The sequence below is a fragment of the Podarcis gaigeae genome (assembly GCF_964106915.1).
Source record: "Podarcis gaigeae genome assembly, chromosome: 11".
NCBI lineage: Eukaryota > Metazoa > Chordata > Lepidosauria > Squamata > Lacertidae > Podarcis > Podarcis gaigeae.
The window spans coordinates 65,074,256-65,101,610 of record NC_139687.1 but is presented as its reverse complement, the minus strand read 5'-3'; the positions used below and the strand labels follow the sequence as shown (position 1 = coordinate 65,101,610).

At 48.6% G+C, this 27,355-nt stretch overlaps 2 protein-coding genes across 5 annotated transcripts in view; one reads left to right on the top strand and one right to left on the bottom strand.

The window, feature by feature from the left end:
* The window catches only part of LOC310827144 (uncharacterized protein), a 91,705-nt gene that overhangs the window by 62,185 nt on the left and 2,165 nt on the right, over window positions 1-27,355 (bottom strand). The window lies entirely within an intron of this gene.
* The window catches only part of CA9 (carbonic anhydrase 9), a 28,493-nt gene continuing 9,237 nt past the window's right edge, over window positions 8,100-27,355 (top strand). Inside the window, exons 1-3 of one of the 4 annotated variants that reach the window (XM_083702854.1) lie at window positions 8,100-8,276; window positions 14,099-14,140; window positions 14,903-15,073. In XM_083702854.1, the coding sequence (XP_083558980.1) occupies window positions 8,156-8,276; window positions 14,099-14,140; window positions 14,903-15,073 (334 nt within the window). In that variant the 5' untranslated portion in view covers window positions 8,100-8,155. Of the gene's footprint in view, window positions 8,277-9,991; window positions 10,042-11,056; window positions 11,097-14,098; window positions 14,141-14,902; window positions 15,074-27,355 lie in introns of those variants that run through there. The other 3 variants (XM_083702855.1, XM_083702856.1, XM_083702857.1) reach the window with 3 other exon arrangements.

Here is a 27,355-nt window from a genome sequence, read left to right as displayed (position 1 = left end):
GCAACTACTAAGAAAATTGCCGCGGAAGCAAGGGAGCTTGCAACTGCAACACAAGAGAGAATACCATCGGTTGTTAAGAAACTGGCGGATCATGATTTGTCCTTTGCTATGTTGGATCTGCAAAGGAAAGAACGGAACTTAAGATTGAGATTTGTACCAGAAAAAGAACAGGATAATCTGGTGGACTTTCTTGCAAAAGAATTTATCGATTGTTGGCAAGAGGGCCTAGAAGAGGATGCAGTAAAGATTGTGAGTGCATTTAGACTTGGAATAAGACAAAAAAGGAATAAGGCAAGAGACTGTTTGATTACTTTGAGATCAAAGGAAGAAAGAGATAAAATTTTGAACCTGCACTACCAAAAACCACTGGAAATTGAAGATTCTTTTGTGGAGATTTTTAAAGATATCCCTAAGACCATCCTAGATGCGAGAGGTGATTATAGAGAACTGGTTACATTACTGAAGAAAAGCAGAATCTTCTTTAGATGGGAATTTCCTCAAGGCCTGTCTTTTAAATACAGAGGGGGGAAAATAAGAATCAAGACACCGAGTGACAAAGACAAATTTTTGAGAGAACACGAAGAAGACCTGGTGAAGGAGGTGGAAGCTGGAGAGGAACCAACACCATCGGGAAAAGGAATCTTGGACCTAGCAAACTTATCATTTGGATTGCAGCTACCAACAGAAGAGGAACAACAACTAGGAGCTGTAGGAGGAGAAAGTAAATAACCCCATCATGGCCTTGCGACTTCTGAGTTGGAACTGTAATGGTTTGAACATTCCTCGAAAGAGGAAGAATGTATTTCACATATTAAATAAGCAACAATTGGATTTAATTTGCCTACAAGAGACACATGTAATGAGAGCACATAGAAGGCTACTTATTAATAAAAAATTAGGACAAGAATTTGTCTCATCTGATAAAGTGAAAAAAAGAGGAGTTGTTTTATATGCAAAAGACAGATTAATGCCGAAATTGATATTCAAAGACGAACAAGGAAGATATCTGGCAATTGAAATTCAAATTCAAGGACAGAAATTTTTGATTGTAGGAGTCTATGCACCGAATGAAGGTAAATCTGAATTCTTTAAGAAGTTGCATGAGATCTTGTTGGACTTTTTAGAATGGAATGTAATTCTGATGGGAGATATGAATGGAGTTGTTTCTACAAACATGGACAAAGCGCAAAGACAAGTAATATCGAAGGATGGAAGACTACCAAAAACTTTCTTTGAAATGACTGACAATATGGATTTGGTTGATATCTGGAGAACAAAGAATCCCCTTGAAAGAGAGGGAACCTTCTTTTCTGAAGCCAAAATGACCTGGACTAGAATTGACCAAATATGGGTTACTAGAGGATTGGCACCAAGGATAAAAAAAGTGGAAATCTGCCCAAAAACATGCTCTGACCATAACCCCGTGAAGATGGAAATGTACCAAACAACAACTGGCACCTTTAGATGGAGAATGAATGACACCCTATTTAGAGATAAAGAATTCTGCAAAAAGGCCCCAAAAATATTGAGAGATTACTTTGAGATCAACTTGAAGACCAACTGTCAGGACTGCCTCTAGGTCCCAGCTCACAGAGGACCAACGCCCGGTTGATGTAATGTACAAAAGTCTTTATTGAAGTTTAGTTTCCATTTCAAACCCCAGAGCGCGCAGCCCTATGTCTAGACTCTAGATCGGCGAAGTCCCCTCTGAGTCACTATCCCTTCCGCACCAGTTCAAGATCCTAGCCCGGCTCCACCTCCTGCGCTGTTCCTTCCTCCTCTGGGTCCTTCTGCCCCCTGGGGTTTCCTCCTTCCTGGACTCTTCTGATGCTGACCCCCCTGAGTCTTGCCCTTCCTTCCGGCGGGCTTTAGGACCTGGCTCCCTATCCGGGCTCCCTGCTGTGCCACTCGCCTGTACATTTGAACTTGGTGCGCGAGCCCAGCCGGTAACCTTCCTCCTGACCGTTTCCCCGCTCTCCGATGTGGGCGTGGTCAAACCTGACTCATCTCCTCTCGCTGGTGGTGAGAACACTGGTCCCGATTCCTGGGACTCCCCCTCCCTACTGCGCTCTGGTGGGGAAGCTGGTCCTGATTTCCAACTGCTGCTCAGGGAGTCCCCGCTGGCCCCTTCCTCCTGGCGTTTTCCCCCTGGAGCCCCCCTTGCCCTGGCCATCGGCGCTCCCTTATGTGAATCTTCCGATTCGCTGGAGAGGCTCGTGGAATGACTCTGGCCACTGTCACTGCCTCCACCCCACTCGGATTCCTCCTCCTCACTCTCCATTTGCTCCCCCTCCTGTGTCTCTGCTCCTGAACCCCTGACACCAACGTTGAAAAAAGAGTAATCTGGGACGCAAGTAAAGCCGTTATGAGAGGGTTCTTGATACAACAAAATGCAATAAAAAAGAGAAGCCAGAATGCGAAAAAGGATAAGATTCTGGAAAAGATAAAAGAAGGAGAAAAGAAATTAAGATCAAAACCAAAGTCTCAGGAGATCTTGAGAGAAATTAAATTATATCAGGTCCAGTATATGGAATTGATAAACCAAGAAATAGAATGGAAAATTAAACAAATGAGACAGAAGACTTTTGAATCCGCTGATAAATGTGGTAAATTTCTAGCTTGGCAACTTAAGAAGAGACAAAAATTGAATACAGTGACAAATTTGGAAGTGGATGGAAAGAACATTTATAACCCAATTGAAATTAGAAGTTGTTTCCAGAGATACTTTAAACAACTGTACGCACAAGGGCCACAAAAAGACTCGGATATAGAAGAATTTCTGGAGAAAAATGGGTTGAAGGAAATTTCAAGTGAGAGTAAAGTACTCTTGAATCAGAGAATAACTGAACAAGAAATAGAGAGTGCCATTCAAAGTATGCAGCTGGGCAAATCTCCAGGGCCGGATGGACTGACTTCTAAATACTATAAAGTTTTAAAGGAATGGATAATACAACCTTTGAAGGAAGTCTGTAACGAGATTCTCGAGGGGGAAAAGGCACCTGATACATGGAAAGAGGCCTACATCACGCTTATACCGAAGACAGAGACTGAAAAGACTCAACTTAAGAACTACCGCCCAATTTCTTTACTAAATGTGGATTACAAAATCTTTGCTGACATTTTAGCAAGAAGATTAAAAAAAGTATTGATGGGGGAGATTCATAGTGACCAAGCAGGCTTTCTCCCAAGAAGACATTTATCAGACAATGTAAGGAATATAATAGATATCTTGGAGATGCTAGAAGTTAACATAAATACAAAAGCTGTTTTGATATTTGTGGATGCGGAGAAAGCCTTTGACAATATTTCTTGGACTTTTATGAAGAAGAATCTCCATTGTATGGGGGTAGGTCAGGGGTTTGAAAACGGTATAGGCGCAATATATTCTGAACAAAAGGCAAAACTTATAGTGAACAATGTGATTATGGAAGAACTTAAAATTGAGAAAGGGACACGCCAGGGGTGCCCAATTTCCCCGCTACTTTCTATTTCGGTCCTGGAGGTTTTGCTAAACATGATAAGAAGGGACCAGCTGGTTAAAGGGGTGCAGGTCGGAGCGAAACAATACAAATTGAGAGCTTTTGCAGATGACTTGGTACTTACATTACAAGAGCCAGAATCTAGTACTAAAAGAGTATTAGAACTGATGCAAGAATTTGGTCAATTGGCAGGATTTAAACTGAATAAGTCAAAAACTAAGGTATTGGAGAAAAACTTAACAGTTATTGAGAAAGAAAAGTTTCAGAATGAGACAGGTTTAACTGTGGTTAAGAGTGTAAAATATTTGGGGATCAACATGACAGCTAAAAATATTAATTTATTTAAAGATAATTATGAGAAATGTTGGAAACAAGTTAAAAAAGATTTAGAAATTTGGTCAAATTTGAAGTTTTCCTTGTCTGGTCGAATAGCAGTTATAAAGATGAATTTATTGCCTAGAATGTTGTTTTTGTTTCAAACTTTGCAAATTGCGGACAAGATGGACTGTTTCAAGGGTTGGCAGCAAGATATCTCTAAATTTATCTGGCAGGGCAAAAAGCCCAGGATAAAATTTAAAATACTGACTGATGCTAAAGAAAGAGGGGGGTTTGCCCTGCCAGATTTGAAACTCTATTATGAATCAGCAGCTTTCTGCTGGTTAAAGGACTGGCTGCTTCTCGAGAATACAGACATTTTGGACTTGGAAGGATTTAACAATTTTTTTGGGTGGCATGCATATCTGTGGTATGACAAGGTTAAGGCTCATAAAGGTTTTAAAAATCACATTGTCAGGAAAGCATTGTATAATGTCTGGATTAAATATAAAGATTTGCTGGAGAACAAAACTCCAAGGTGGTTGTCACCAATGGAGGCAAAAGCTTTGAAAAAACCTAATATGGACGCTAAATGGCCAAAATATTCTGAAATTTTAGAACAGGAGGATGATAAATGGAAATTGCAGAGTTTTGTAAACCTAAAAGATAAAGTGCGAGACTGGCTTCATTATTATCAAATATTGGAGGTCTATAAGTTGGATAGGAAAATTGGCTTCCAGGTGGAAAAATCAAAACTGGAAACAGAGTTGTTAGAATCCAAAACTAAGAATTTGTCAAAAATGAATAACTTGCTGTTGAAATGGAATACACAGGACGAAACAGTTAAATCGGCTATGATTAAGTGGGCACAAGATATTGGTCATAACATTATGTTTGCTGACTGGGAAAGGTTGTGGACCACCGATATGAAATTCACGGCATGTAATGCCTTGAGAGAGAATATTATGAAAATGATCTATAGGTGGTACATGACCCCAGTCAAGCTTGCTAAAATTTACCACTTACCAGATAATAAATGTTGGAAATGTAAAGAAAATGAAGGCACTTTTTTTCACCTCTGGTGGACCTGCCCAAGGATTAAGGTTTTCTGGGAAATGATATATAATGAAATGAAAAAAGTATTTAAATATACTTTCCTGAAAAAACCAGAGGCCTTTCTCCTGGGTATGGTAAGCCATGTGGTGTTAAAGAAGGATAGAATTTTTTTTATGTATGCTACAACTGCAGCAAGGATACTCATTGCAAAGTATTGGAAGACACAAGATCTACCCACTCTGGAAGAATGGCAGATGAAGATGATAGACTACATGGGACTGGCAGAGATGACTGGCAGAATCCGAGACCAGGATAGAGAGACTTTGGAAGAAGATTGGAAGAAGTTTAAAGACTATCTTAATAAATATTATAAAATTAATGAAGGCTAAAAAGATATGGGTTTAAAAATTAGTGGTTTACAGGGGTATTGACTAAGGAAAAAGAATAGAATTTAAAAAATATATGGAAATATGGGAATGGATTTGCTGATAAGATAAATGAGATTAGAATACAGAAGGGGGAGGTGTGAGGAGGTCGGTGAAATTAGGTTTAGAAAATAAGGTTTGAAAGTATACTTGTTTTGTTTTTGTTTGTTGGTATGTTTTTATTGTTGCTTGTATTTGTGTTTATATGTGTTTATTGGAAACTTAATAAATATCATTTAAAAAAAAGAGAGAGAAGCTGCTGAATTGCAACTTATCACCAAACTTAAAACCATGGAGAGACCTGGTCTGAACAAAGACATTGGATTCTTATCTCATTATACATGACAAAGCCATTTTTCACCTTCTCACCCCTTGCTTTTTCCTGTAAGACCTATTGCAGTCGTTAAGAGTCGTCAACAGGCTCATCACAGCTATCTGCCAATCACCCATTCCCACCACCCTTCTGAGTAATACCCCTCCCCACCTTCTCACTATATAGAAGGGTCTGGAAACTTCTGTTTCAGTGTATCTGAAGAAGTGTGCATGCACACGAAAGCTCAGACCAAGAACTAACTTAGTTGGTCTTTAAGGTGCTACTGGAAGGAATTTTTTTTGTTTTGACATGAGCCAACAGTGTGACGCGGCAGCTAAAAAAGCCAATGCAATTCTGGGCTGCATCAATAGGAGTATAGCATCTAGATCAAGGGAAGTAATAGTGCCACTGTATTCTGCTCTGGTCAGACCTCACCTGGAGTACTGTGTCCAGTTCTGGGCACCACAGTTCAAGAAGGACACTGACAAACTGGAACGTATCCAGAGGAGGGCAACCAAAATGGTCAAAGGCCTGGAAACGATGACTTATGAGGAATGGCTAAGGGAGCTGGGCATGTTTAGCCTGGAGAAGAGGAGGTTAAGGGGTGATATGATAGCCATGTTCAAATATATAAAAGGATGTCACATAGAGGAGGGAGAAAGGTTGTTTTCTGCTGCTCCAGATAAGCAGACACGGAGCAATGGATCCAAACTACAAGAAAGAAGATTCCACCTAAACATTAGGAAGAACTTCCTGACAGTAAGAGCTGTTTGACAGTGGAATTTGCTGCCAAGGAGTGTGGTGGAGTCTCCTTCTTTGGAGGTCTTTAAGCAGAGGCTTGACAACCATATGTCAGGAGTGCTCTGATGGTGTTTCCTGCTTGGCAGGGGTTGGACTCGATGGCCCTTGTGGTCTCCTCCAACTCTATGATACGAAGAAGAAGAAGAAGAAGAAGAAGAAGAAGAAGAAGAAGAAGAAGAAGAAGACAAATCGTGGCCTGACTGCACTGGTTGCCAATTAGTTTCTGGGACCAATGCAAAGTGCTGGTTTTGACCTGTAAAGCCGTAAGCAGCTCAGGAGCACAATACATCAAGGACGGCCCTTCCCCCATGTGAACCCACCCAGACCCTGCAATCATCATCAGAGCCCTTCTTTGTGTGCCTCCTCTATGCAAAGTCTGGAGGGTGGCAACACATGAATGAACCTTTTGCAGTGGCTCCCATTTGTGGAATACTCCTCCTAGGGAGGTTTGCCTGGCACCTTCGTTACATGTTGTTAGATACCAGGTGAAAACTTTCCTCTATGATCAAGCCTTTAGCTTTTAAGTATCTGTGGTCTTTTAGAACTGGGTGGGACATTTTTAATGGTTTTCTCTTTCCTCTTGGTTTCTAAGGGTTTGGTGTTTTGTTTTGTTTTTTGGTTGGTTGGTTGGTTGGTTGGTAAGTTGCTTTGAACAAGATAAAGTTACTAACAAGTTTAATAAATAATAATAATAATAATAATAATAATAATAATAATAATAATGTGTAGTATGTGAAAACCAAAAGTTTATCTTAGGATTGATATGACAACAAATTCCAGGGAGTGGGGTGGGCAGTATTTATCTATGCAAGAGAAGACACAACAAATCTTATGCCACAACAAACCTTAGTCTTCAAGCTCCAACAAGACTCTGGTTAGTGAGAGGTAGAGATTCTGCATGATTTGCACTCCAAAATATGGAGGTGTGGCAGCATTCACAGGTGAACATTCTCACCTGCCCTCTTGCATTGGGATGTGGCCACCTTCCCTCTTACACCATTTCCAAGGCTTGAAAGGAGACCTGCTGTTGCAGCTCCTCCTGAGATCAGTCTGGGAGCTGAGTCTCTACCCCACAGGATCAGTGCACCTGAGCATCCTCAGCAGCTGCTGGGGCCTCACCACTGAATGACCCCACTGGTTCTGGCAGGCAGGCAGCTCCAAACCACCCATTAAAGTAGGAGCATTGGAGGCTGCTGCCTAGCTCCCTACTGTCTACTCTGACGGCAGCTGCAGTTCCCCAGAGTTTCAGGTAGGAACCCTTTCCTTTGCCCTACCTGGAGATAGTGCCAGCCAGGGATTGAACCTGCAACCTTCTGCATGCAAAGCAGGCAAATGCTCTGCAACTGAGCTAAGGTTCTTTGGTGCCCCACAATGCAGCAGAGCAATGCTCTATTGGAGACTCTGGGTCCTTGTGGGTAATTTAGACTGGTGGCTACCAAGCTCCGAAGGGGCCTTTAAGACAAAGAGAGGCTCTGTAGGAGCAGCTGAGAGGAGTAAGCCGGTTGGTGCGTCTCAGGGGCGACCATGGCGAGCGCTGGGAAGAAGGGCACCAGGGCAGGGCAGAGCTCCCAGGCTCAGCCGGGAGATAGTCCCCCAGAGCCAGGAGCCAGGAGGGGGCGCTTTCAGCCCGCGGGGCTTCCCGGAGGAGGCGGCGGTAGCAGCTACAGATCCTGGCTATAAAAGGGCGCGCCCGCCCCGTCGGCCGTCCTGAGCGCCTGCCGGTCCCACTCGGCCAGGCGTGGAGGGAGCCGCGTGCAGCGAGGACCATGCGCGCCCGGGACTGGCGAGGGCTGCCCCGCAGCCGCCTCCTCCTGCTGGCAGCCCTGCTCGCCTGGGCCGCCGCCGATGCCCACGAAGAGGACGCGGAGGGGCCCCACTCGGAGGCAGGTGGGTCAACAGTGCGGCTGAAGCCCCCAGATCCGCCCCCATCCCCGTGTAGACATGGTAGAGCCGCCGATCTTCCAAGGGACCCACAAGGGAGGCCCCGCCCCGGGGGCAAGTGCATCTCCCCCCGGGATGGAGGGCGCGTGGAGAAGGGAGAGCCGCTCCGCCAGGGACCGCCACGCGTGCCGCTGCTGCTCTGGTGCCGTCCTCCGGCTCCAAGCTCGCCTTTACTCCCGGGGCCGGAGCCGGAGGTCGCCCCTGGAGGGGCCGAGAATGCCGACGCGACCTGCAGGCGCCGGCGGAAGAGGATGCCTCTGAACATGCTCAGAGTGCCCTTCGCTCTCTGCTCCCTCCCAGCCGGGTCGACTTCTCAGCGGGAAAGGAAAGTGCCTCCCGGGACTCCATCCTGCTCTCGCTTTATCACCTGGGAGCCAGCGGCCCCCACGCCGCGCCCAGAGCAGCACAGCAACGCGGCCGGCCAGGGGTGAACAAAAGGGGGCGAGGGAAGGCGCGGATGCTGGTCTGTTCAGCTGGCTTGGCTTGCGGGGTCCGGAGGATCCTGATCGGGAGAGAATCTCGGTGGGAGTCCCCCCCCCCCCGGTCCTGGTAGTCCCGCTCCAGCTGTGGAGGCGCCCCGACGAGCCTCTCCGCCGGGAAGCCTCCTCGCCTCCCTCCCTCCAGAGGCCTCTCCCCCCCCCCATTCCCGCCTTCTCCGACGGGCCCCCGGCCTGAGGCCTCTGTGAACAATGGCTGGGGGAGAGAGGGGGGAGGTGGTCTAGTTTGGGGAGCCGGATAGGCAAAGACTGGCCCGCGTCCCCCCGGCAGCCCCCTCCCTTTCCCGCGGGGCTTTCTGGGCTTTCTGCTTGCGCCATCCTCAAGTCAAGGAGCCAAGTTAGTCGGGCCCTTTGGCGGCGCGGCGCCCCCTCCCCGCCCGGCGCTGCTGCCCCCGAGGCTTCTTTCTCTCGAGCCCCGGACAAGAGGCAGCCGGGCTCCCGAGGAGGTCGACTGCAAAGTTCTCGACTTTTTTCCTTGGAGGCTAGAGCTGTTTTATGTATGGATTAGCTGCTACATTTTGATGGCCGTTTGGGGGCAATCCTGTATGAGGAAATTGACCTTGAAGGAAGATCTGAACGCAGAACCTGAATACTCTGCCCAGGTCTGGTTGTTCCACCTCCAGCCGCGTACAGGGAGCCGGGGAGGGGAGCAGGCGGGCTCAGTCAGGGGCCCGATCCCACAGCCATTTCCCAGCCTTCCCGCAGCAGTTTGTGCCCAAGATCCTCCTGGCCTTAATGTCCTGGGGGCTGGGGCGAGGGGGGCGCAGCTTATGGCAGGCATGCGCTTGCAGTACTCTCCTCCCGCTGCTTTTAAATAAAAATTGGGTCGATGTGAGCTCCCTGGAGGGGGGAGCATGCAGAGCCTTCAGGTAATGCAAAATACAAGAGAGCTTCAGGTTCAGTCAATTTATTAAGTTGGTTAATCAACTAAAGGTTTAATTGCCGACTGAAATGTTCTCCCCATCCCACTTCATTGGCGCGATACAAGAGAGCTTCAGGTTCAGTCAATTTATTAAGTTGGTTAATCAACTAAAGGTTTAATTGCCGACTGAAATGTTCTCCCCATCCCACTTCATTGGCGCGATACAAGAGAGCTTCAGGTTCAGTCAATTTATTAAGTTGGTTAATCAACTAAAGGTTTAATTGCCGACTGAAATGTTCTCCCCATCCCACTTCATTGATGCGGCAGCGACTGACGGGTCCACCGACATACAGTGAGTCAACCTCGAGGGGAGGCGGAGGCTTAAAGCCGGCTTTTCTTTCCCATCTCCACCCCAGGGATCAGGAAGCCTGATCCTGTGGGTTTCAGGGGAAAACCGCAGTGGCATTTTCTTCCAGCAACTGGAGCTTGTGGGGCTTGGTTAAGTAAGTGTTGCTACAGTAAGTGTTCAGGAGAAAGCTCTCAAGAAGGCTGGATGGGCTCCTACCCGAGGTCCACAAATGGGACTAAATCCATACATAGGCTTCCTCTCAGGCAGAGCTCTGGGAGGTGAAACACTGGAGCTCCTGGGGGTGCTGCTGCTGCTGCCCCTCCCCAGTTCCTGCTGCTTCAGTCACTTGGTCTGATTATGATACTCCCAACCCCCTTTTCTAAGCCTCAACACTGGGAGTTCCTCTGTCCTCCCTTCCAGCCTGCTCCTTATGGGGGGACCCTGGTGCTAAGGGGGCGGACCGCAGCTGCTTGTCTTGTGAGGAGCTGAGCAGCATCCTTGACGCTGTTGCTCTTGCCTAGCTCAAAGGCCATTCCATTTCAGGTGAGGCCACTGCTTTCCCCACTGAATCATCTTTTTAAACGAAACAGCAAAGCGTTGGGAGAATTGCCTTAATCAGTGCAGAAGGAGGAGGTGGAATGATGGAGTCCAGGCAGAGGAAATGGGGGCTGAGCAAGGACGAGAAATGGGAGGTGGGAGTCTTTGGGGTGGAATCGCCAGAGACCACTCTGGCTCTTGCAAATGGTCTCTGCCCCCTGCTGGGCAAGCCACCTCTATCTCTTCCACCTCTCCTTGGTCACCTGGTGGGAAAGGCTGAGCCCATGTTCTGGGCAGAGCATAAGGAAGGGGATTTAGTGCCTCTCTTGCTCTGAGCTTTTGGGGAGTGCCCAAAACAGCAAAGTCTCCCCAGAAAGTGAAACTGAACAAAACGACATTATGCTACCGTTTCTGCACAAACTTTTTGCTTTTGTTTCCTGCATTTAGCCCAAGATATCCCAGACCTCCCACAATCCACCTTGTACCTAACTTACTCATGTTAGCAGTAAATGACCTCTCTGGTTGGTATGAGAGGAAGCAGACTGCATCTTTTGCATTACTTGGGGCAGTTCCAGGAGGCCTTGGGGTGCACTGGCAGCTTCACCCTAGAACCTGCGGTGGGCCTCGTGGTGGCTTAAGGCCTGCTGAGCAAGGCTTAAAGAGGCACCTGCAGTCCACTCTTGGAACCACTGAAAGACACCAGCACCCGTCTCCTGAGCAGGCTCAGCCACATCCATGTGGGGCTTGTGGGAAGAGAGACACTGGCCACCTGAGGGGCCGGGCATGTGTGTACACCCTTGGGGTGGGTGGGCAGGGAGGAAGCACATTACAGTCTGTGCCACCAGCACGGGGGTGGGGGAGAGGGGGGAACTTGCAGGAATCTGGCCCACTCCCAGCCCTCAGGCACATGAACTCCTGGCCCAGGTTGCCAGGAGGGGATTATTATGTGTGGCATAAGTTGTTCTGAGCGGAAAAATGTTTTTCAGGAAATTTCATTAATTACATCTCAGGGTGTTCCATTTTCTTCCGCATTAGCTGTGCTTAATTTATATATGGAAGAAACTGAACAGTTAAAAAGCAAAGAGCTTTTAACATGTCTTTTACCAGCAGCACATACAGCCATAGCCAGAAACTGGAAAACTTAAATTCTCCAGATATGAACCAGTGAGATAACATAGTTTGGCAAACAGCCTTACTGGGGAATCACTATCACACAAATTAAGTGTCATGTGGACAAAACAAAAAGCACCTGACAATTTCCATTAAATCTGGCATTATTTTATTGTATATATAAATAATGAAGCAAGGGTCTGGGAAGAACCTCCAGTTCAGGGTGCAGTTGGCTTCTATAGACCAGAGGTGTTTTTTTGTTGCCCACCAGCCATATCCTGTAACAAAGGAAGTAAAGAAGTTAATGATATAGTGTATTATAATTTGTTTGGTATTATGGCAGCCCTGTATCTGGATGTCTTTAATGTTTGATGTTTATTATATTTTTATATGTGTTGGAAGCTGCCCAGAGTGGCTGGGGAAATTATTACTACTACTGCTACACCATGAGAGAGAGAGGAAGAGAGAGGACGAGCTCTTAGATCCTAATGACTTTTATTTATTTAGCTTTTGTATGCCTGAGAAACTTGCTTTTTCTCTTTTTGTATTGGTTACTGTTTTGAAATTCATTAAAAACGATTTGGTGGGGTAAGTTGTTCTGAGCAGGAGGTTGCAGAGGAAGCACTCCAGCAAAGTCGCTGCCAAGGAGGGGGGCTGAAGTCCCACCTGGCCCACCCGTCCTTTTTAGGTGTCGATTTTATTAGAGCTTTCATCTTTTCACAGTAAAATGGTTCAGTCCCTTCTGCCACTGGAGCCTCCACTCATCCCCCAACCCCGTCATCTTTTTGCAATAATATTTTCATTTCTGCTTTGGAGTCCTTGGCACATTCTAGTGCTCAGCTTTGCTTAATCCTCCCTCCTTCTAGAGGAAATGCCTCAGGTGGTTTCAGTGCCACCTCCCAGATGATGTTATTGTTCTTTCTTACATCCCCAAGTCTGAATGCAGGTGGGGGAAAGGTCAGAGTAGGGTGGTTAGGAGTCCAATGAATAGGGCTTGGAGGGACTCTCTACTTGAGACCCCAGAGACCCAGTGCTGCCAGTCAGTGTGGGCAACACTGGCCTAGATGGACCCAAGGATGTGACGCAGTATAAGGCAGCCTCCTGTGCTGTGTGCAGGAGGCTTCAATGGGGACAGTCCAGGGTGTTTTGCTTCCAGGGGCAGCTGCTTCCATCTGCCTAAGGTTAGGGCTACCCTCTGTCCCAGGTCCAGTGCCCTGTGTCATCTCCAGGTAGGAATGGGAAAGAGCCACCTGCTAGTCAGTGGAGGCAATGCTGAGCTGGGGGGTGTGTGCAGGGAATAGAAGGCAGTTTTCTCTGCAACAGAGGGCACACCTGTTGATCAGAACAGACTCTCAAAACTGGGCAACTGTGTTCAAGTCTTGTACCTGGCCTTCCTCTTGGTTTCTAAGGGTTTGATATGTGGGGAACATGTGGGTCAAGGGCGAGTAGGGTGTATGTGGAGCTCCAGGAGCAGCAGGTTTCCAAAGGGCAAAAGGTGGGGTTGCAGATAGTGCAGAGCTAAGAGTGGGGTCTTCCCTGCTTGATCTGGGAGTGGGCACAGCCCAGAGTTTTCTTTGCAGTCATGCAGGAGATTAGGAAGGAACCGCCATCTAAACAGAGGGCCCTGAGCTAAGAACTGAAAGTGCTTATTGGGACAAGTGCCCCGAACAGCCTCATGGGAGGGGGCCCCAGTGCCTGAGTGCTTGCCCAGAAGCCCTCCAGGGGAAATCTCAGCTTAGTCATGGACCCAAGAGGGGAATTTTCGCAAGAATCTCTCCCTCCCATTGTTCCTTCAGCAGGACAAGAATAATCCTGTTGGACTACTTTACAGGGTTGTAAGAGTTACTGAGAGGATGTGTGTGAAAAACTTTCAGCATGAGAAAAGAGCCATAAAAGGCTCCCATATATTCTTCCACTTGCCTCTCCTGCCATACATTGACACCGTTCTGCCATCCTCATGAGGCTGCCTGGCTGGCTATGGGGACTTGGCCTCCCCATCACCATAGAAACCGAGCCAGGCCAGGTGTGGAGTGCACCTGAGCAGGGGAGGGGGAAGGGCAGGCAGGGAGGGAGGAGCAGCCACTCACCTCTCTTCTCTAGACCACCTGGCCTCCCTTTGGAGGCCAGCAGGATTATACCTGGCCTAGGTAGGTAGGTAGGTAGCTTGGTTGATAGCCAAGCTGCCTTACCAGGTAGGGACTGGTAGGCTCCTGGCACTCTCCCACCTCTGCCATGCAGTGGGGTTGCATGGGATGGGAGTAGAGGACCCTTTCCCAGGGTAATGCCTGAGCCAGTAATATCCCCCTCCTCCCCCAGAGGCTCACCAGGAGGATGGGAGCCGGTAAAGCAGCTGTTGAGCCTTGCTGGAGAACCTTCAGACTTCCTGATCCCTGGCTTTCCTTTCTCTTTACAGGTCTTCCTCCTGGCCATGGAAACCGTCACTGGAGCTATGCAGGTAAAGGCTGGCGGTGAAGGCTGCCCCCTCCCTCTCTCCTCTAGGCTTCTGGCCAGAAAACAGACGCTGTGGGGCTTAATGATTAGCCAGCTCCCTGCTCCCTCCCTCTCACGCAGAGCCAGCTGCCCTGCTCTCCCTGGGCCTGATCAGCACCACCCCAAGGCCTGCATGGTGGGTCTGGGTCTGGCTAAATGAGAGTGGGGGCAAAGACCTCTTGCCAGTCAGTCCTGTTGGTCCCCCAGCTCAGTCGGGCACAGCAGTGGACCTGGAGTCCTCTGCAGCCGCAGAACAGGTGCCACCATCTCCCGTGAGGCTGGGCCCCCAGGGCCTCCTTCCGTGGCTCTGGCGCTCCTTGGCCCCCTCCTCCCCCAGCAGGAAGCTCAGGTGCCTCTGCTGGCACTTTGCCCTGTGGGAACCGGCTGCTTCTGAGATTCAGCTGGTTTGCCTTGGGGAGGAGAGCAACCTTGGCACGTGCCCTTGAAGGCCTGGCTCAGCGTGGAGGTGTGTGGGGCCCAGCTGGGGGGGGGGGTGATAGCAGGGAAGCAGGCGCCAGGAAGGCACTGTGTAACAAGGGCAAGACAGGAGAAGTTGAGCCACTTGCCCCTCATCTCTGGGGTCCTTGATGGCCTCTTAGTTTATCCCCCAACAACATCAGGATGAGAGTGAAGGGCTTGTTCAAGGTCGACCTCATCAACCCCCAAGATGGGCCACAAGCAGCTAGAAGGAAAAACCCCTCCCCTGATGCCTGCCCTTCTCTTTCAGACAAGGCAGAGTGGGCCTCTGATTTCCCCCACTGCGGGGGCCACATGCAGTCCCCCATCAACATTGAGACGGGGGCCGCCCTCTTCAGTCCCCAGCTGGAGCCCATCCTGCTGCCTGACTACAGCCTGCCTCCCAGGGAGATGCTCCGCCTCCAGAACAATGGACACACAGGTGAGACCCCTACCTGCCCATGCCCAGCCACACCCAGGAAGCACCAGTGGGCAGGGAGGCGCTGGCACATCAATCGTTTGGGATTTTCATGAGGCTGGCAAGGGGACCCCCACAGGTTGGCACCGCTTCCAATTATGGCGAAGTCCAGGCAGCCTTTGGCAGGTGGAGCTGCTTCTCTGTTGATGTTCCAGTTGTTCTGCATTGTTATGGTTCCCCTCTCCCCGGCCAGGGGGAAGCCCCCCAGGGGACTTCCTACCTGAACCTAGATTCAAACCTGTGGCTCTCATGCTGCACTCCAACCCTTCTTATTATTCAATGGTTTATTCACTTAAAATGTTTCTCAACATTTACAAAAGGATCAACAACACACACAAAAAGAAAAAAACTTCCATTTCCTCCCCACCCCCCACTTTCCCAAGATAAAAAAACCAATAAAGATATTCAGCCAAGCAATTAAAACATTTTCCACAGCTCAGCAACCCACAGTCTGAGCCAGAGGGCATTTCTCAAGGACAGGCTGGTCATAAGAGAAACTTCAACGCCTCCCCAAAGGTGAACAGGCGGCTGAATCTGCTTCAGATCCACCAGCAGGGAGTTCCAAAGGCATGGGAGCCACCACAGGGAAGGTCCTCTCTCTCATGGACACCAGCAGCACTGAGCTAGGAGTTGTGCGCATGCAGAGGGCTTCAGCCCATGGGCAGGCTGATAGTGTGTGCTGCAGGCAGTCCATTAGATAACTTGGGCCCAAACGGTTTATGGCTTTAAAGGCTAAAGCCATCACTTTAAATTGGGCTCAGAAATGCACCAGAAGGCAGGGCAGAGCCAGGGCAGCAGAAGGAGTTACAGTAGCTGGCCACTTCTCTTCCTTGTCAAAGATCTAATCCCAGAGCAAAACAGCAGTCAGTAGGCTTGGTCTTGATTGAAGACTGTCGCAACAGGACTTCCACCTGCCACAAGGTGGAACAAGATGGAAGCCCTGAACGAAAGAAGACCCCAACTTTTATTAGCTACTAATCCCCCATGCTACACCCCTAAGACTACATCATAACGACATCATGACTACATCATTGACACATCACAAAGAGGAGGGGTTGAGGTAGGAGTTGTGGTGGTAACCTGAGTGTCTTGTCACCTGTCCAGTTCCTCCTTTCCCCCTCCCCATGATTACATTCCTGAGGACAAAGAGGAGTTCACTGTTTCCTGCCCTGAGGGAATAATAATAATAATAATAATAATAATAATAATAATAATAATAATAATTTATTTATACCCCGCCCATCTGGCTGGGTTTCCCCAGCCACTCTGGGTGGCTTCCAAAAAAACACTAAAATACAATAACCTATTAAACATTAAAAGTTTCCTTAAACAGGGCTGCCTTCAGATGTCTTCTAAAAGTTTGGTAGTTATTTTTCTCTTTGACATCTGGTGGGAGGGCGTTCCACAGGGCGGGCGGCACTACCAAGAAGGCCCTCTTCCTGGTTCCCTGTAACTTGGCTTCTCGTAGCGAGAAAACCGCCCGAAGGCCCTCGGAGCTGGACCTCAGTGTCCGGGCAGAACGATGGGGGTGGAGAGGCTCCTTCAGGTATACTGGACCGAGGCCGTTGGTCACTGTCCTTTGTTTCAGTCTGCACTGAATCTACTTCCATATGCAGGTCCTTTGTGAGTGTAATGATCTTCTGTCTAGGACCATCAAGGCTGGCATGCCAACTGGGTAAAGCTCGCTGCGGGCTTGGGGAATTATGGCTGCCTTGTGTCAAGTCTCCCCCCTTTGATAGTCCTTCCTTCATGGTGTAAAATAAAAGTGGAATGGTACAGATCTGATGTATGGCTGATTTGTGTGTGTGTGTGTGTGTGTGTGTGTGTGTGTGTGTGTGTCGTGTTTGTACAAACTGAATGATTGGGGGGGGGGTTCCTGCAACATGTGACACCCCCTTAGTTCGGCACCCAGTGCGGGAAAATTGGTGGCACTACCCTAAAACCACCTCTGCTCTAGTGGCTACATTTGGGACCAGCTGAAGTTTCCAAACTGCCTTTCAGAGCAACCCCATGCAGAGCACATTGCAGTAGTTAAGCCTGGATGTGACTCTGGTGTAGGTCGCAGTTTCTAGGTCATACCTTTCCAGGTGGGTTGAAGCTGATGCACAGTGCTTCTTCACCTGTCAGCCAAGCTGCATGTGGGATATAGAAAAGGCAGGATCTAGCCCAGAGCTGTTCCCCTGCACCAGCTAAGGATACCAAGAGCCTTCCTGGGATAAGGAGGTGGGGGAAAGGGGCAGAGCCAAATGTCATGCTGAGGATGCTGTACCACAAATCGTGGGATGACAGCCTCCCAGCAGTTCTTGTAGAGGTTGAAAAGCATAGATGTGGACCCCTAAGCTAGGGGGCATGGGGCAGAGCAAATGCCTCCTCCCCAGGCTCCATCATCCTGAAAGGACTGGGACCTTGTGAAGCCAAATCCCAGTCCAGACAGCTGACCAGAAAGTTGCTGTGATTGAGGGTATCGAAACCACTAAGAGGTGAAGGAGAGACAACAGGAGTGCCCCTTGTCCCAACCTTCATCCCTTGCCACAAGTCGTCCATCAGGACCAGCAAAGGGTTTTCATAGCATAACGAGGCCTGAGCTGGAATGGATCCAAATAATTAGCATCATGCGAGGCCACCTGGAACTGAGAGACCTTCACCCCTTGCGCCAAAATGACACATTTGAGAGCAGATGGTGGCTTCTGATACTTCTGGTGTGTCTCAGGGAGGTGGGATACTGTGCTTCAGGGATCCCACTCTTTCTCCTGGGTCCGTTTCCATGGTAGTCATGGGAGGCTACAGTTCAGTGCCATGTGAGTTACCCTGTGGTGTCCCAAAGGGTTCCATCTTGTTCCCTGTGGACTTTAACATCTATATCTAGCTTCTGGGAGAGTCAGAGTGGAGATGACACCCAGCTCTATCTCTCTGCTCCATCTGAATCAGGAGAGGCAGCTGAGGTTTTAGAGCAGGGCCTGGAGGCAGAGAAGGGCTAATAAACTTAAGCTGAATCTGGAAATGACGGGTGTTGTGTGTCCTGGGTTCTCACATCTGAGAGGTGGGGAGGCAGCCTGCCCTAGATGGGGAAGGAGCAGGCTTGCAGCTTGGATTCAGCAGCGTCCCAGAGGCTAAGTGGCCTTGGTGTCTCCTGCCATCTGGCCCCTTCTTGTGCTGCTAGTTTCAAGGGTGTCTGGCTGACTGGTCGGCAGGCAGGAGGAGGAGCAGGTGGTGTGAGCAGGACGGTGCTCCCAATGTAGGGAAATCTCTCTGGCTGTCTTGTGCTTTCGCCCTTCTACCCACCTTCCTCCAGCCCTCTTCTCCTCCTCCTCTTTTTTGCTGGGCCAAGCAGAATTCTTCTTGTAACCTCCGCACAGAAGAAAGGACTTTTGGAGCTCTCCAAGGATCAGCTCCCCCCATTTGCAAAGTCTTCCTTTGTTCAAAGTGAGTCATATGGGGGAGGGAGGATGAGGGCTCCCCCCCCTCATTGCTCTCCCATAGGCAGCAGGGAACCTCTTGAACTCTGGGGGCTGCCTGTGCACTCTGGAGTCCTGGATTTCCCCCCCCCCCCAGCTCTAAAATGCGTGAAGAGCCAACAGGATCTACGGAGTCTCTCTGCTCAAAGTGGCTTGACCCTCTGCCTCTTGGAGGACACCCAGGAAGGCGAGGGGGAGGGTGTTGGGCAAGCAGGTTCATCCCCACCTTCCTCCTCTGCATGATTAATATCTCAAGGGCAAACCCAGCTTTGAATGGGGCTCTCGTGTTTTACTGCAGATACTCAGATGACTGATAATACCTTTTTGCAAAAGCAGCAGTGGGGGGAGGGAGGTTGAGGCTCCTTAGAAACTAGTGAATGCATAGAAGCAGAAATACATTTTTGTGGAATCAAGCCTCTAGCTGCACCTGATAGACTCCAACCTTCAAAAGCTTCTTCTGTTGGGTATCTGTTTGCCTGAGGAGCCTAAAGACTCAGTGCCAGCAAAGTGAATGCTCGTCCAGTAGGCAATAGAGAAAGTGAGCCCAAGGAGGGGGCAGGCAGGTCTCACTGGGGCTGAATTGCCCCCAAGGCCTCCCCCTAGTACTCTGGCCGTCCTGGCCACGCCCTGAACGCAGACTATCCTGCCTCACCAGGCTGTTGTGAAGACAAGGAAGAGAGGGCTGGCTGGGCACTTTCTGCAAGGCGCTTCTCGGATGTAGGATGACTAGGGCTGGAATAGCTGCCATTTGAGGAGAAACATAAACAGCCCTTGCTCCAGGAAGTGGAGAGGGCAGGATACCTGAGCTCATGAATCATTTCTCCTCTTTTATAATATGAAAGTGTAAAGGAAGCTCAGTGAGAGGAATCGGCTGCAGGTGTAAAGCCAGTCAGGGGGCTGTGGCCGCTTTTCCACACCCAAAAAGGTCACGGAAAATAAAGAGAGGCAAAATGATTACGGTGGATACAGCAACCGCACAAAGGGCCTTTTGACGACTCAAGGGGCACTGTGGGAGAAAGCAGGACTGAGCATGTGCAGAAAGCAGGGGAGGAGGCACAAATGCCTCAGGAAGAGTGAGCAAAAGTGTTTTTGCAAGTCGGTGGAGGGAGCCTGGAGTAAGTCTCTTTTGTCAGATCACGAGGGAACGTCTGCTGGAACCCAGGCAGAAACCCTGTCTGTGGGTCCTGGTGGAGTGAAAAGGAAGGGCAAGAGTGGGGGGTGGAGCTGAAGGTCCCAGTGGGCAGAGCTGACTCCTAGTCTGGTGGTCTCATCCTCCCCATCACGGAGATCGCTGAGCTGCAATCCTTTACGTGGCAGGAGGAAGCACCATTGAGCTCAATGGGATTGATGTCTAATTCATGTACAGTGGTACCTTGGGTTAAGAACTTAATTCATTCTGGAGGTCCATTCTTAACCTGAAACTGTTCTTAACCTGAAGCACCACTTTAGCTAATGGGGCCTCCTGCTGCTGCCACGCGATTTCTGTTCTCATCCTGAAGTAAAGTTCTTAACCCGAGGTACTATTTCTGGGTTAGCGGAGTCTGTAACCTGAAGTGTCTGAAACCCAAAGTACCACTGTATTTAGGCAGCCTCTAGACCCCTTGCACAGACCACAGTGTCATTTACAATAAAGCAACTAAATAAGGCCACACAAAACATTTTCTATGAATTTATAACAGAAGCGTTGTGTGTGTGTGTGTGTGTGTGTGTGTGTGTGTGTGTGTTGTTTCTACAGACTGAATGATTGGGCGGGGAGGTTTCCTGCAACAGAGACATGCTTGGAATGGACTCTGGGCACGGCAGTGCAGACCCCAAGAAAGACATGAGAGAGAGCAGAAAGTCAGTTGTTATGGTTGGGGGGGATTGGTGAGGAAGACTAGGCTCAAGGTGTGGGCTGGGGGGAGACAGTGCCCCAGTTCCCCATAGCAAAAAACATCATCTGGCATTGCTTGGAGGTCATCCTCTGAGTGTGCGCACTACATTGTCCTCAGCACACTGAAGCTCTATGGCGGAAGTTACAGTAACCTTACAGTAGCCTTACTCAGCCTGCTCAGATTAAAGAGCTTTCCATCTGTTTGATATATGATTTCTACACCAGAGGGGAGTTTCCCTTCAACGATGTGTAAGATCATGGCAATGGGAATAATAGAGTTGGGGTGATAACACATCGTTGTTTAACGCCTGATCCCACTGTGAATGGTTGACTTTGAGAGGCATTGTTATCCATGATTGTTGCCATCATATTATCTTGGAGGAGCCAAAGGATGTTCACAATTTACCGGTATATGGTTAGCTGATTTTCAGAAGGAAAGTCCACAGGGCAGTATGATTTACAATGTCGAAGGCCTTAGTCAGGTTAATAAACGCCATATACAGGGGTTGGTTTTGCTCTCTGCATTTTTCTTGAAGCTGTCGAGCAGTGAAAATCATATCCACTGCCCCCCTAGAAGGTTGAAAACCTTTTTGGGATTCAGGAAGGGTAGCCTCAGATATAGTTAGGAGACGGTTTGCTAAGATCCTTGCAAGAATTTTGCCAACCGCAGCTAATAGAAAGATGCCACAATAATTTGAAGACTTTGACAGGTATCTTCTGTCTTTGTTGTTTTTCATTTGGTTAATACCTGTACACAACTCTCCCAGATTTGGAGATACTGCATATTGGAGATATTATGTACAGCATCACTGTGTTGTAACCTCAGCAAAGCTTTTGTCCTACATCAGGCACCCCCAACCTGTGGCCCTCCAGATGTTTTGGCCTACAACTCCCATGATCCCTAGCTAACAGGACCAGTGGGCAGGGATGATGGGAATTGTAGTCCAAAACATCTGGAGGGCCGAAGGTTGGGGATGCCTGTCCTAGATCCGTTTGTTCTCTCAAAGCAGGAGTTTTTCCAGTGAGGGTGTTGGAAGGATTGTTTAGCCTGGCTCAGAAAAAGAGGCCTTGTTCAGACCAGAGTTTACTGTGTCAATTAATACATTCACACAATTTGCCTGTGCAGTTTCCAGTTTACAGGCAAATCTGAGGGGTCTAAATGGTGGGGGGAGGAATGCACCAGATAAGGCACTGCTCTCTACCTCCCTGCCCTGTGGTACTTAATGAAGTCAACCAATGAGATGGTATCGAGTGTCTGCTGGCTTGGGTGCAGAAGATCAAAGTTGCTCCTCATAGGCAGATTCAAATCTGGGGGGGGGTGTGGCCAGAGAGAGAGCGGATGAGCAGCTCAGTAATGCTCAAATGTGGACAAGTCCTTAGCAACAAGGTGCTTCCTGTGTGAATGGGCAAATGCCTCTCGCGTGCCTACTGGGGATAGAGGGTGCCAGGCTCTGCCTGCTCCCCTAGCCAGGCTGTGTTCTGGTTAGGCAAGAGTCAAAGTCCCTTCAAGCCTATTGTGCTGGTTGTTGGGCGGGGGCAGGGTAAGAGCAACCTCTTTTCTTTGCCAAACCTTCGGGCTCACTGAAGCCAGCGGTGGCGCGGGAAGTGGATCCCTGCCCTTCTTGGTGTGATCTGCTAAGGACAAGCACCTGCTGCCAGCTGAGCTCCCTGCTTGTTGGCTACTCTTGCGTTTGGGAAGATGTGGGCACCTCCTTTCTTGGCAGGGGGTGGGGTGGGGGGAGCAAACTGATAAGGAGCTGGGACTCTCTCCAGCAGATGTGGCAGCCAAGGCAATTTGATCCCTGGACAAATTGGGCAAGTTCTCCATTGCCAGGTTGCTCTGGCCTTAGAAAGACCACTTGCTGATCTTGGCCCGTCTTGCTCAGAAAGCCCTGCCCACTCTCCCTGGCATATGCTCTCGGCCATCTCTAGGGATGGGACCAGGGTCACTGCCACTGCCACATGAAGTCACTGGAGGGGAGACGCTCTGAATTATAACCGGGGGGGGGGGGCAGATCCATAGTACAGTGGTACCTCTAGTTATGAAATTAATTCGTTCTGGAGGTCTGTTCTTAACCCGAAACTGTTCTTAACTAGAGGAGTGCTTTCACTAATGGGGCCTCTTGCTGACGCTGTGCAGCTGGCACATGATTTCCGTTCTCATCCTGGGGCAAAGTTCTCAACTCGAGGTAACTCTTCCAGGTTAGTGGAGTTTGTAACCTGAAGCATTTGTAACTCGAGGTACCACTGTACTGTACTGTAGGTGGCTCTACTGCTAAGTTATGCTATCTTTCTGCTCATGATCTCCTTTCACAATGTGCTGTGCAGCAAAGCAGGTTTCCTCTCTGCCTATTTTTTGAGTGGATTAGAGCCCAGCAAAGTCTGAAAAGAGTCTACTCTGGGTCAGTTTGGTTTGGATGGAGGAATGCAAAGTTTTTGCCTTCAGCACATTTGACTGATGCAAATATGAGGCAGATTGCAAAGTTGAGCAAAGCTGAGCAAATGCACAGGTGCCCTTGCAAAGCGATTGCATAGGCAGGGAGTAGAGGCGAATCTGGAAACTCCTGTGGGCTGCAGACTGAGCAGGGCTGCATAGTGACAAGAGCCTGTTGTAAAAGAAAGAAAAAGGGAGGGAGGGAGGGAGGGAGGGAGGGAGGGAGGAAGGAAGGAAGGAAGGAAGGAAGGAAGGAAGGAAGGAAGGAAGGAAGAGAAGGAACAACCATGATTGTTCAGGCAAGTGAAAAGGGCACACACATCTTCTTGCACTTTGCCTGGACAGATCTTGCTCCGTCTTGCTCTTGGCCAGTAGTCGAGTTTCCTTCCTTCATTGCTGAAGCTGTGCCTTTGGCCTCAGGCCCTCCTGCACTTATTTCTATTCTGAGAAGCCTCTTAATCTCCTCCTCCCTTCAGTTGGGCTTCGATGGACTGAGGGGGGCAGGGATGGATGCCTAGGGACCAGGAGGGGGGGGGGGTTCCTCCTCCTTATGGCTGTCCAATTCCATGGGAGCTCTTTGAGGCTGCAGAATTTTCTCCTGCAGAGGTAAAACCCCAAAATCAGAGGGACACAGTGAGAGAAATATCTTAAGTTTGAAGACAGCTGGAGAGTCCATTTCTGCATACTCTCTGAATAATAGTTGCTACTTGCAAGTACATACCCTCATTCTGATAAAAAGCACTAGAGTGGTACCTCGGGTTACAGACGCTTCGGGTTACAGACTCCGCTAACCCAGAAATAGTACCTTGGGCTAAGAACTTTACTTCAGGATGAGAACAGAAATCGCGTGGCGGCAGTGGGAGGCCCCATTAGCTAAAGTGGTATCTCAGATTAAGAGCAGTTTCAGGTTAAGAACGGACCTCCAGAACGAATTAAGTTCTTAACCCGAGGTACCACTGTAGAAGGAAGTTTAAATTGCCACAGATTTACACACATCAATGAAAAAATCAGAACCAACAGCCCCCTTCTTACTATGCTGGAGTGTGGAATGCCTGATTATTCTTACTATTCTTCTTCTTCTTCTTCTTCTTCTTCTTCTTCTTCTTCTTCTTCTTCTTCTTCTTCTTCTTTTATTTTGTTTTATTTTCTACCTTATCTTAATTAACCACAATAGGCCAGAAACATGTATCACAGAACTGGGTTTTTTTCCATCCCCAGGTCATGGATTTTATTTTTATTTTATTTTTTATGGGGAGGGATATTTTAGTATATGCAGTGATTTTAAATAAGTTGTATTGTTTACTTAGGATTCTTACATTGCCTGAATTGGATGATTACTTTTTTTGGGGGGGGGGGTGTTGATCACTCATATGAATGTCTGCTATCTTTTCCCACCAGTTTAAGGTGGGATAAACTTGCATTGTACAAAAATCTGCATGACATGTGAGTTGGTATTTGTATGCTTTTATTTGAAAATTAAGAGAAAGAGACCCGCCATTTAGGCTAAGGTCCTCAGGGGCCCCTCTGAGTCCCAGAGGCACCTGCCACAGACCAGCCTCCAGCTCCTCTTACTGGAGAGAAGCGGGCAGTGCAAGGAGCTGTGCTACGCAGCCCAGAGAGTCTTTGCCGGAAGGTCTTGCCTCTGCCACAAAAGCAGCAGCTGTCATTGCCAACCAAATACGCCATATAATCCCATATATACTAGAAGATGAGACAAAACAATGGGTACACCTAGAGAGGGACACAATTGAAAACACCTGCACCACAACATACCCACTCCTCCCAAACAAACTAAAGAAAATTCCCACAACACTTAACAGGTACACACAGACCACGCTCAAAGCATGGGAAACAGAATTAGGCAAACTATCCCCAGCCCCAACCCCACTAATCCCCCTGGCGTACCACCCATTATTCCACCATGCAGCACAAAACCTCCAGACAAAAACCTGGCAAACCAAAGGCTTATATCGCCTAATAGACTTTTATAAAAATAACAAACCCTTGACAACACAAGAAATACAAGTCAAACTAGAAGACACCCAAATGCCCTGGTTAACACAACACCAACTACATGCCCTCTTAAACAACCCAACAGTAAAATCAGCAGCAGCTAGGCCCATGACAACCTTCGAAAACCTCCTCCTAACAACGAAGGGAAACAGTAAAGGGACGGTATCCGCAATATACAAAATACTACTCCAAATTCCCACAAATCCCCTAGACGCAATAAAAAACAATGGGAGAATGACATAGGCTATGAGATTAACCCCACTCAATGGACCAGAATGTGGTCTAAACCCCCCTTTAAATCCATATCAACGAAAAGAAAAGAACTCACACTGAAACTCACCTACAGGTGGTACCTAACACCAAGGAAACTAGCGCTAATACACCCAGGAACCTCACCAAAATGCTGGAGAGGGTGCACATCCACAGGCACATACCTCCACATGTGGTGGGGGTGTCCCAAAATCCAACTATTCTGGACAACAGCCATACAAGAAATATGTAAAATAACAAAGCAAGTATTAGACTTCACCCCAGAATTGGCCCTACTAAACATCTTCCAAGACAACAATGCCCATTTACACCACAAAGAACTCATAACCCACCTACTTTCAGCAGCCAGAAACACCATAACCAGACACTGGAAAGACCTGTCAGGAGTAAGCATGGACCAATGGTACCAAATAGTATGGGAAACAGCCCTACTAGAAAAATTAACTAATAAACTGAAACTGACACGGGGACAAACAGAAGAAGACGCCTTCACCCCGGTATGGCTCCCCTTTATCACATACACAGCCCAACAGGACAATGACAATAATCCACCAACAGCATACAAATCAATATGGCTAACCTGATCCAAAACACCCACCCACCTCACTCACACACAAAAACAAAGATCACCACAGCCAATCACAAGCAAACAATCACACCCTAGGCCAACCCCAACCTCTCTCACCACCAAAGGAACACAAGTGAACAACACAAGCAACGCTGACCCCAAACTCTACATACATTAAGCATAATAGAAACATTGCCACCCGACCCCACCCCCATCCATCTCCCCTCCCTCCACCCCCTTTCTTTTTTCTTTCTTTCTTTTTTTCTTCTCCCCTAATGCCTCAACAAATGAAACAGATTTGTAAAAATGTTACATGGGGGAAAAAATACGAGGCATTACACTTCTGCAAAACAAGAAAATCCTTAATAAAATATTTTTTTTAAAAGCAGCAGCTGTAGCTCTCAAGAAGAGGCAGGAGAAGGGGCCTCCTGCCAAGTTTACCACCCCAGAAACCGGTGCCTCTTTCTATCAATTTGGCAAAGAAGTCAAAGTATCCAAATGAGATGGGGAATTTTTAATCTCACCCCATCCCTTGGATGCAAAGGTCTGTGTGGGGTCAGGGGTGTGGAATTAGGCTGGCTGCAGACCCTCACCCAGTGGCAGGCGGGGGGCACCTGGGAATACATTTGCCATTGCAGTGCCACCTGCAGACTCCTGTCCCCGGATGCCTCAGATTTGTTCCAGCGTGCGAGTGCCAGCGCTTCTGCCCAAACAGTGCCGGCTGTCGGAAGGGGGTCTCCTCCTCTGCAGAGAAGACAGAAAAGTTGACGGAACTCACTGTGTGCCCCCCACCCATTTTCCTTACAACTTTTGCCCAGAGTAATGGCCGCCCACCCAAGGGGGGGGGGATTCATGGAAGAGAAACCTACTGATGTCTACTAGACATGAGGACTGTGCTCTGCCTGCGTTGCAATGGCTGGGGGGGGGGAGTGGCTGAACTTGCACTCAGGTCCTGCTTGTTTCTAGGCTTCCCTTTGGTGAGAAGACAATGTGGATGAGATGCCCAGCAGGCACTTAAGAGCATAAGAAGAGCCCTGCTTGTTGTTGTTTAGTCGTTTAGTTGTGTCCTCCTCTTCGTGATCCCCTGGACCAGAGCACGCCAGACGCTCCTGTCTTTCACTGCCTCCCTCATGCTGGTCGCTTCGAGAAGACTGTCCCACCATCTCATCCTCTGTCATCCCCTTCTCCTTGTGCCCTCCATCCTTCCCAACATCAGGGTCTTTTCCAGGGAGTCTTCTCTTCTCATGAGGTGGCCAAAGTCTTGGAGCCTCAACTTCAGGATCTGTCCTTCCAGTGAGCACTCAGGGCTGATTTCCTTCAGAATGGAGAGGTTTGATCTTCTTGCAGTCCAGGGGACTCTCAAGAGTCTCCTCCAGCACCATAATTCAAAAGCATCCATTCTTCGGCGATCAGCCTTCTTTATGGTTCAGCTTTCACTTCCATACATCACTACTGGGAAAACCAGAGCTTTTACTATACGGACCTTTGTTGGCAAGGTGATGTCAGAGCCCTGCTAGATTAGGCCCAATAGGACCCATCCATTCCAGCATCCTGCTCTCCCCTTCACCAGCCAGAAGCAGGAGCTGAGCACCAGAGCCCTCTGCCCTCAGGCGCCTTGTGAGTTATGCCTGAG